This window comes from Enoplosus armatus, chromosome 21 (assembly GCF_043641665.1).
Source record: "Enoplosus armatus isolate fEnoArm2 chromosome 21, fEnoArm2.hap1, whole genome shotgun sequence".
Taxonomy (NCBI): domain Eukaryota; kingdom Metazoa; phylum Chordata; class Actinopteri; order Centrarchiformes; family Enoplosidae; genus Enoplosus; species Enoplosus armatus.
The window spans coordinates 2,198,825-2,209,263 of record NC_092200.1 but is presented as its reverse complement, the minus strand read 5'-3'; the positions used below and the strand labels follow the sequence as shown (position 1 = coordinate 2,209,263).

Below are 10,439 nucleotides of genomic sequence, written 5' to 3'. Positions count from 1 at the left end.
CACTGATAGAAATGGTATTATTGCTGATTAATGATTAAGGAGTGCTTTTAAACCCGTAGGTGTCCTCTGGTGACAGGACCGCTCGTGCGCCCTCCACCCTCTCCACCCGTCTCTGCGCAGTCCTGCAGTTCCTCCTTCACTTCCTGTAAATCACTGAGCGTCTCACTCAACACAGAATTAGCAGCATATAAATGTGATTTGGAGGAGAGCAGCTTGCTGCCAGCCTCTGGCCACAAAGTGACTTCATACTGCAGGACTTGATGTTGTCCTTTAGAGAAAATGTTTGATTCATGTTTTATGCATTTACTCCAAAAGACACAATCCAGATGTTTCTGTCTCTCACACACACACACACACACACACACACACACACACACACACACAGAAGAACAGTAGTTTCATCAGCACTTACCCTCTGAAGCAGTCTGGACTTCAGCTTCTCCTCCGTCGTCACACTGAAAGTCAGAGAGCTCGACAGGAAGAGAACTGCTTCTCTGCCACTTCACACATTTTTCACCGTCAGACTGGATTTGTCTTCATGCCGCACCTACAGAGCACAGAGGGACGAAGTCCAATCTGATCGGAGAACAGCCAAGTCTCCTCCTCCCTTTAAACACAACGATCACTTCGGCCTCATTCTGTCAGAGCAAGAGGAGGGAAATAATAACAAAGTGTGTCCCACATTTTGTTACGAAGCCATTTTCTTATTGCTTTTATCTTTCTAATAAAGCATTCTGTATGGAGGGTTTATAAATCGAAGCTTTGGTGAAGACACAATAAATATATTGTTATATATTTCTTTTTTTTATTGAATTGAATTGTGTGAGATGCTGCATCATGATCATGATGCAAGATTCACAGGAGTTTTCCAAAGCAATGTGATTTCCTTCATTTATCACAGGTCATAGCGCCCCCTGTGACTCACATCTGGAGCGCACCACGTCACCCAGGACTACACTCCATCCTCTGAGTGCTGCTGATGGTTGAAAGCTGCATGTAAACTGTATTCTGCCTGAACGTCTCCCATCAACCGTGTAGGTCCAGAAAACAGGAAGCCGCTTTTCAAGAAACGAGCGTCCACTTCCTGAACGAGACAATAAAAGACCTACATGTCCCTGAAGTGAAGTGTCACATTTACAGTATTTATTTCATTCATTTTATTGGACCAGGAGGTCTCTCGAGATACTGAACGACCTGCGAGAGGAGATCAGTTTGTTTAAAGGGCCCAAACACACATTTGTTTTGGAGTTTTTCTGTTTCTTTTACTTCATTTGCTTTACGTTCATGTTTAAATTTTATCTAAATTTTATTTTAATTGTACGTGTTATTCCACTGTTATCTGAACATTTCTTGGCGCTCTGCATGTTGTAAAGTGTTGCAGCGTGTTTTTAATTTAAAACCTCAAAGATATTAAATTACCATCAAATATGACAAAGAAAGGCAGCAAATCTCCTCTGAGAAGCTAAAATCATGAATGTTGAGTGACTGAAATAATTAATTATCAAAATAGTTGCTCCATTTGATCTCTTGCTGCAGAAACTATTCACTTGGGCTGACACACTGTGAAACCATCATTTTAAAATGATCCATTTTTGAGAAGAGGAATAAAATCAGTCTTGGAGGCAGCAGGTCTACAGCAAATCATCAAAGTTTATTTCCTGCACGTTTAAAAGCAAATAAAAGCTTTCATCCATGAATGACAGCCCCAACATTGTAGAAAAAAACAAAAACCTAAACATCAGCTCGGTTCTCCGGATGGTCGAGTGTTAACAGGCCTCAGCTGTGTGGGGAGCCACATGTTTCCAGCTGTTCGCTGGATCATCTGCAGGAAATTTAAGGACACCACAGAGTCCAACCTGCAGCCAAAGATCCCGTCCAGACACTGAGGTCAGAACCACAAAGCTTTTCATGACCCCACTCTGCAGTACAGGAAGTCTAAGGCCTGCAGAGTGAGTCAGTGTCGCCCCCTAGTGGTAAAATAAAAAAAGAACAGTGCACAAACCCCCCCAGGTTTAAACCCAATCTGCCACTCAAATAAATTAGCTCATCATGTTGCTCTCAGGTCATCGTCCATCGGCCAGTATTTACACCAGTGCTTCAGCCAGTTCCACAGTTTCACAAACAAAAAGACTCAAATTCACTATTTGGTAAATTATTTTTCTGATTTTGAAAAAAAGCTGCTTGCGGAGAGAAGCCAGACGTAAACAAATGTACAAACAGAAAAGTAGAAAACAGGCACGCGTCGAGAAACGGTTCAGCTTGTTCATGATAACGCAGGCTGTCAGCCGGTGAGACCCCAGAACCTGCGAGCGCCGGGGTTTCCCTTCAGGGAGTCGGGTTAGAGGGCAGGTTTACGTCCGCTGACTTCTCCTCCCCCTCACTTACTTCCTGTCCACAGGTCTGATTGTGACGCCTATCGATTCATCTGCCAATTGTTTAGAAAATAGTGAGGAACGCCCACTGCTGCTCCCCCAAGGATAAAACAACAATGTCCCACAATCCAAAACCCAAACATATTCAATTTACTGTCAGACTAAGAAAACCAGCAAGAATTCACATTTGAGAAGTCGGAAACATCATTTCTGCTCTCTTTCTTAGTCAATCTCAGACCATAAATATGTGCTAAAGGGAACAGGGCGATGACAGCGGCTACGTCACACACCTATAGAGGATCTGGGATCCTGCTGAGGACCTTTACTCGGGATCCGGGCGGTGAAATGAGCGAAAGAAAAGCAGGAACGCAGCAACACAGAAAAATCCAACATGTGCAGACAGAATCAACAAACTCAAAACTACATTAAAAAACAACCAAAACAAAAACTGCATTTGTTAACGTTATCGTGGCCCCATCACACACCAGAGTGGGGCTGAAACTAACCATTATTTATATCATCACGTCATCTGCATCATACTACTTGATTAATCATCTGGTCTAAAACGTACAGTGAAATACTGAAAAATGTCCAGATGACTTCTTCAGATTGTTTATTAGACAAATAAAAGCTAAATGAGGTTGGAACCTGCATTTTTCTTTGACTTGAACAATTCATCGAGTAATGACTCAACTTTGCTGCTCAACCAGTTGATTAATCCAGTCTTGGCTTCAGCCCGACACCAGCGTGAGAGGTAATGAACAAGAAGACAATCAGGACTGTCTCACAATGATGACATCAGCAGTTAGCTTACGAAGGCTTCAACGAACAAAACAACAGCCTTCAGCAAACACACCTGTTTCAGGACGATGCTCCTCACTTCTCTCCCTCGTGTGACGGCAACTGTGTGTGTGTGTGTGTGTGTGTGTGTGTGTGTGTGTGTGTGTGTGTGTGTGTGTATATTCAACAGTTTTAAGCTGAAAGTAGAGAGCCAGCCATCGCTGTGCTTGGCACTAGTTAAAGTTTCTCAGTAGAGAGGGCAGAGTGCGCTCATAGCCCTCCTCCTCCTCCTCCTCCTCCTCTTCTTCTTCCTCCTCCTCCTCCTCCTCCTCCTCCTCCTCCTCTTCCTCCTCCTGCGTAGACGGGTGGGTGAAGTGTTGTCGCCGTGGTGTCGGGCGCACGTCACTCGTCAGAGCCGGCCGAGCGTTTCTGGCTCCTTTTGCGAGGAGATCTTCTGGGAGATGCTTTGTCTGCAGGAGGAGAAACACTGATGAATGACCTCTGAGCGCAGACAGGTGGCGCTAAAGTCCGACATATTCAAACACCTTCGCTTGGCATTAGCTTAAAGGGTAAGTTCACAGTTTAAGTCTGTCTTAAGGAGTCCCTGTGAGCTTTTAAAACAGGTTTTGCTTCCTAGAATCATTTCTCCTGTTCATGTATTTTAAAGTTTATCTGTAGATAATATGAGGCTAATATTACTATGAAGTTACAATCTTTTAAGAACTTCCCGGCTGGCCGGTTTGTTATCTGTTCGCTACTTTAACAATCTTCAACAATCAAAGACATGCAGGTGATTTCACTGAGCCAAGACGACGATAAAACACAGAAGAACCAGGGAGATGCCATGACGTCATAAGTCTGTTAATACGTGAAACCACCCGTGTGGCTTTAAAGCTGAGTATTTAAAACTTTATCTTATGGACATCTGAGGTAGAGATGCTCTGATTTTCCACTTTTCCTCAAACTGAAGCTGAAAAATGTATTTAGTTTATGTCAAAATACTGAAGTCTGACTGTTTTTTAACAGATCAGAGCATCTGAACCTTTAAGGAGTAAAAGTAAAGGATTACACACTCAGACCGCCCTCTGCGCCACACACACACACACACACACACACACACACACACACACACACACACACACACACACACACACACACACACACACTAAAGCAGACCTCACCTCTGCGACTCTGCACTGAAGACGCAGGAAAACATGAGAGCGAGGAAGGCAGAGAGAGAAGAAAAGAGAGGTGAGTGATCCTCATGCACAGTGGAGGTTAAAGTTCATTCAGAAGCAGGTGAAGCAGGAAGAGACCGGAGACACATCGAGGGACGAGGGACGGCTCAGTGTCCCGACTGAGAGCTAACATCGACCTCGATATCTTCCTCTTCTTCTCTCAACTATTTTGTGACCTTCTTTAATAAAAGCTCTCAACAAGATATTGCTCTAAACACATTATTGACAATTATTGCGACGTTTCAATGCATCAGTTTCCTCATTGATCAGAAAAGATTTATGGAGAAGATAAATGTCATCTTTCAGGACTCTGAGGCTCCTTAATTATCTGATCTTAATAAATCAACGAGGCTGAATCTGAGCAGACACTCGATAGCAGCTTTCCATGCTTCACGTTTTTGATTCCTGATAATAAAGACACAATTCTGCCGTTACTGTAGAAGTTTTGATGCACAATATCCAGCCCTAACTGCTCGAAAGATTTCAAAAAGTGTCCACCTAACCACGACAATCATGACTTTAAGACAGTTTTATTCTAACTCGACTATGTGGGCGGGTTTTAAGTCTCTGGGCGTTGATTGTCAGAGTGAGCAGAAACCGGCGGCTGCCTGGAAGCTAAAGCAAACATTGCAGAGAGGCGCAGCATCTCGTCTGGGCGGGGCTTGTAAAGAACGAAGGTGCAGAAAACAGAAGCTGCTGTTCGAGCTGACGGGTTCACGGGACGTCAGGCACGCAGTACGTACTGATCTGGTTGAGTGTCTCCTGAGGGATCCAGCTCAGGTCCACGTCATTGTGGCTGGAAGTTCCCATTTCCACCTTTGGAGCTGGACGCCTCCTCTGCGCACACAAACACACACACACACACACACACAAACACACAGTAAGAAACCTGAAGAAGTCAGCGTTTCCTCCATGTTTACCTGCTGACATGGTAAACTCGGTGTACACTTCAACAGCAGTAAATCGGCCATCTTTGTTGCAGTTTGACAGAAGCTTAACAGACGTCAGCTTTAATCTTCATCACAAAATAACTTTCTGGTCATCTACAACCGACGATAATGTTTTAGCACAGATGCATCTTGATTTTAATCATTTAAGCTCTGATTAAATGATCGATAACTTGGTTTAACAATATGTCAAAAATAGTTTCCTAAAACTTAAGGTGACGTCTTCATGTCCTGTTTTGATATTCAGTTTACAGTCAGCAAATAACAAAGTTTAAAAAGGTTTTTACTGGATAAAAACTTTATAGGACTCAATAAACCAACAGATATAAAAACAACTGGCTCGCTGTTCTTTAAACATCTGCACCTTTCTGGACTCCAGCAGCTGGTGAAGGCCGACGACGACCAGAAGCCCGAGGCCGGACAGGAAGACGTACATGAAGATCCTGGGAGAGACGGAGGGAAGAAATGAATATTAAAAAAGGGAGGAGAGGAGACGCAGGATGGAAAGGAAGGATTGGGGAGGAAAGCAGAGGGAGAAATGTAATGAAATATACCACACTGAGCAGAATAATGAAAAAGTGATCTTACGTCTCTCCGTCCAGTCCATCCTCTCTCTCCGTGATGGTGACTGTCTGGTTGAACACTGCATCCTGGAAAACGTTTCCCTACAGGGAGGAAGAGCAAAAAGGACAGAGAGAGAAAGAGGAGGAGGAGGAGGAGAAAGGAAAGCAGATAGTGGAGAGGATCAGAGGTCAGAGGTGTTGAAGAAGGTGGAGCGATAAGAAAAGAAAAGCAGACACAGGTGAGTCTTCGGTCTTCACTCATTGGTGAACGTTCACCTTTTGATACTTGATGCTAAAGACACAGCAGCAGGAGTTACTGTTAGCAGGCAGCATTTATGATCCGCAGTAAAATAATTACGTTGAAGTCCTCTGACAGACAAACCAAGTCATGTCACTGACCTATATCTCCCCAATATTAGAAGAAACTAGTATTTTTTCACGACACAGGAGGTGAAGCCCCAAAGAGAAATGGGGAGTTTTGAATTTTAACTCAATAGGGAAGTTTTAGTGTTTTTTGTACATCAGCCCTGTCCTCTCCTTACACTGCTGTCCTTGTAGTTGAGGTTGATGACGAGTCCGAACGGCCGCCCTCCCATTGGCTCTGCGGGGATGAAGGAGTACTCAAAGGTGGCCTGTCTGCTGGAGGGAACCACGATGCCGAGCTGGAGAGCGGTGAAGTTCTGGATGTAGAACTGGTAATCCTGACAGGGACGAAACAGAAAAGAAATGCTTTGCTGCTCAGAGCTGCTTCATCTTTCTAGTTGCAGCGCTCGACCCGGAGAAGTCAACGGCCGTTCTTGTGCCGCAGGAGGAAGCTGAACTGAGTGTTTGTCTACCTGTGGGTAACGGAAAGAGGCGTCCAGAGACTCCACAACGAAGTTCTCTGGTCCCTTGTTGGTGAAGCCCAGCAGGAACTTGACGATGTCGTTGGCAGGGAAGTCTGGACAGAAACAAGAGCACGGATCAAATACATTAGACACAATGTAGAATTCACCTACATGTCTAAAATATTAGCTTTCTACTGTCACAGAGAAACCTTTAGAGAAAGTTACCGTCTCCTTTGACGAACAGGATGGTGGTGTCGGCGTTGGGGGAAGCTTTCACCTCTCCAACCAACGCTTCTTCCTCTTCATCTTCTTTTTCTTCCGTCTAGACACAAACAGGTTTAATTTAAGTATCAACACCAGGGGTGGAAGTAACGAATTACATTTACTCTTGTTACTGTAACAAAGTCGTTCTTTGTGTACTTGAGTATTTCTAAAAATGACTGAGAGTCTGCATGTGAACAGGAGGTTACTTTCATCACTGACTGAGCTGTTGAGACTTTTCGGGTTAATTGTTTACTTTATAAAATACCAGAAAAGAGTGAAAAACACGTCATCATTATTTCCTAAAATTCAAGATGTCTTCAAATGTCTTGTTTTGTCTGAGTAACAATCAAAACACAAATAAATACTATTTATATACATATACTACTACTACTACTACTATACTGCTGTACTGATTGTTCAGGGATATCTGATGGAATCACTCAGTCACTCACCAGTTCTGTATTCTCGTCGTCTTCCACTTCCGCCTCTTCATCCTCGTCCTCAGCTGTCACATCATCCACAACATCTTCATCCACAGCCTCAGCCTCCTCATCCTCAGTCAGATCCTGGGCACTCACCACCGGCCCTGAGGAACATCGTTAAAACACAACCTTAGATTTGTTTTTTGTTGCCACATCACATCCCTGCAGCTGATAGAAACATCTGTCCAGTTCTCTCCTTCACCCACAAAACAACAACCGCTGAGCAAGACGATGAAAAGGTCACAAAGACACGCGAGACTTGTTTTGTTCTGTGGTTCAACGTGTTTCCACGTGAAAAAGGATTCGATGCAGGGGAGCTTTGACTGGAAGGGGACAAAGACATGAAATGGAAACTGACTGCAGCCTTTCAGCATCATCCCCACTAGAGAACAGACATTTCTTCTTCTTGGGCTTCAGGTCAAACTCTGCATACATGGAGAGCTGCCAATTATACTGCAACCTTCAACGCATCTCAATGCCGTAAATCCTACTTACATTTAAAATGAATGTAGACCTGCCGGTTTTATATAATGAGAGGTGCAGCCCTCAAATTCACATTGGATGTTATTTCTGTCCACAACATGACGTATAAAGTATGTCACTTTAATAGTTTCATCAATTATTTTTGTGTAAAACATATCATAATACATATTGATCTTGCAGTATAAATGTATACAATTACATATATGACGATAGAGCATTTGATCCATATCAGTTAAATAAATTATATAAGCCGTGTGCATCATTTTACATTTGGCTCAATATGTTGTTTCTTTAGAAACCTTTCAGTCATGTAGGTGTGAAAAATGCTTGTTCACCCAAAAATACAAGACAAGCTCCACTATGAGGACTCAACTACACCTTAATGGTAACAGAGGGGCTGTTACCATGAATCTATCTGCTGAATGACAGACCTCAACGTCTTAATGTGAAGACTACTCACAGACTACCCAGTTCTGCTTTACAGCCCCGTTCAGCCACACATGACGGTACCGTCTCCTCAACAACTGCAGACTTACAAACTAGTCTCTCTTTTCGACAAAAACAGACTTGACTCAAATTAAATCTGCTTGGCTGTTGAAATGAGTGACTTACATGAAGTCCATTTAAAATAACACCAGCCAGTGAGGCTACCGTAGCTAGCTTAGCCGTTAATGTTAGCTGTCACAGCTATGTTAGCTAGCCTAGCAACATGTGACATTAGCCAATTTAATGCAAGTTTTATAAAAGTGTACTGATTGCTGTTGATATTAAGTGTAGTTATTTTGAGTGTTGACTTTATTAAACAGGAGCTGAGCCGGGACTGAGCGACCGTTAGCACGTTAACAGAGCCACTTAGCTTCCCGGCTAACAGCTAATAGGCAGACAGTAAGGACACGTCAGTCTAAGCAGGCGGATAAACTGCATGCATGTCGCAAATCGTGGATCACATATGTTGACAATTAAACATTCAGAGAAAGGCTCCAGGTCAATATTTCAGCTTAAGAGGAAGTAACTTATTTTTATATCCACAGTTACTTTCAGCTAGCACATGTCAAATGGAGAACGGCCTTCTCCTCCTTTCCACAGCAGCTAGTTCGCTGAGCAGCTAAATGTAGCATGCTAAAGCCCAATAGCTAATCAAACACTGTCCCTTTTCCCTCGCCACCGTGAGCAGCCACATCACAGACTTACCTTTGATGAGGAAAGTCGCCGGGAAGGCTAATAGCACTAGCAGCAGCAGTTTAGGTAGAAATTTCATCATTTTGAAGTCGAAATCAGTGCGTTCTCATTCAGTGTCTGTCAGACAGCCAAGCCGTGGACGCCGCCGTGCGTTTTGCCTTACAATTACTACAACGCATGCGCAAAAGACACTGAAAAGTAGGTGTTGTGGCGAAGTGTGTTCCCCCCTCGAACTGTCTCCCCTCCGCGGTCGGGATTAGGCGTCGTGTAGGCTAGATAACTAGCTCGGGTTAGGGTGAATGGATTAGGGTGAGATTAAGCATTCTAGAGGAGGATTTGCTGGGGTAAGGGGTAATGTTGGGCTCAGGTTAAATTAAAGGGAAACACAAATCGATGGGGAAACACATTTAGACACAACACCGGAAGTGGAGGCTGGCCGGAAAAGCAGAATAAAAAAATAACTTTATTTCATGACTGAGGCTCAAATGACAAATTTATGATTTAGATTTCCAGTTGAACTCTAAAACGGATAAAAGTCACGTGAGAAAGACAAAGTCTCTGTTTCAGAGGAGTTCTTTCACCAAATTTCAAAATAAAGGACTGGAAACCCACTAATTGAATGGTCTTTTATTAGCATACGGACTACAACGCAGGTAATATTAGATATTACAATTATTTGCGATGCTTTTAAAGGTTTGTTTACATTTGTATGTTTCTAAACACAATAAAACAGGCCGTATTTTCTAATATTTTTTATTTATTATTTTTCAAAGTCTAAACCGCACCTTCTGGGCAGCTGCATATAATTTGAATTTATTATGATTTCTTTTTGTTCTGTCTGTAATTAATTAATCGATTTAATTTCTCAAATAAATGCCTTAGTTAATGCATAAAAATATTAGTGCAATTGTGAGGTTAATATGAATATGTGTATAAAATCAGATTAACAGCATCTAAGATTCTTAATAAGAAGAAACACATTTCTGTTGACAAATATTTTGTTTTTATTTCTACAACATGTAACACACTGCAATTATCATATGGCAAAAAAACAGCTGAGATTAAGTGGTGTATAATTTCAAATAATATGTAAATAATCTGTGATGACATACAGATTAAATCAATAACTTTACAATGGTGACATTAGAAGCCAAAAACATCTTCAATGCGAGAAAATAAAAGGATTCATAAAATGACACAAAGTGCCTCCTCCAAAATCAACACAGTTAACATATGAATACTCAGTAAATTATATTCTATTGCATCTAGTATTTATGAAATCAAACATACAAAATACAAAATGC

At 42.4% G+C, this 10,439-nt stretch overlaps 1 protein-coding gene across 1 annotated transcript; it reads right to left on the bottom strand.

The window, feature by feature from the left end:
* Nucleotides 1-3,484: 3,484 nt before the first annotated feature.
* On the bottom strand, nt 3,485-9,283 carry ssr1 (signal sequence receptor, alpha). The gene is made up of 9 exons (XM_070927838.1): nt 9,148-9,283; nt 7,444-7,577; nt 6,953-7,049; nt 6,737-6,840; nt 6,443-6,601; nt 5,926-6,002; nt 5,702-5,780; nt 5,134-5,227; nt 3,485-3,622 (listed from the first exon to the last, which is right to left on the bottom strand). Exons 1-9 carry the CDS (start codon nt 9,215-9,217, stop codon nt 3,555-3,557), a joined length of 882 nt encoding a protein of 293 aa, XP_070783939.1. The 5' UTR covers nt 9,218-9,283; the 3' UTR covers nt 3,485-3,554.
* Nucleotides 9,284-10,439: the final 1,156 nt, after the last annotated feature.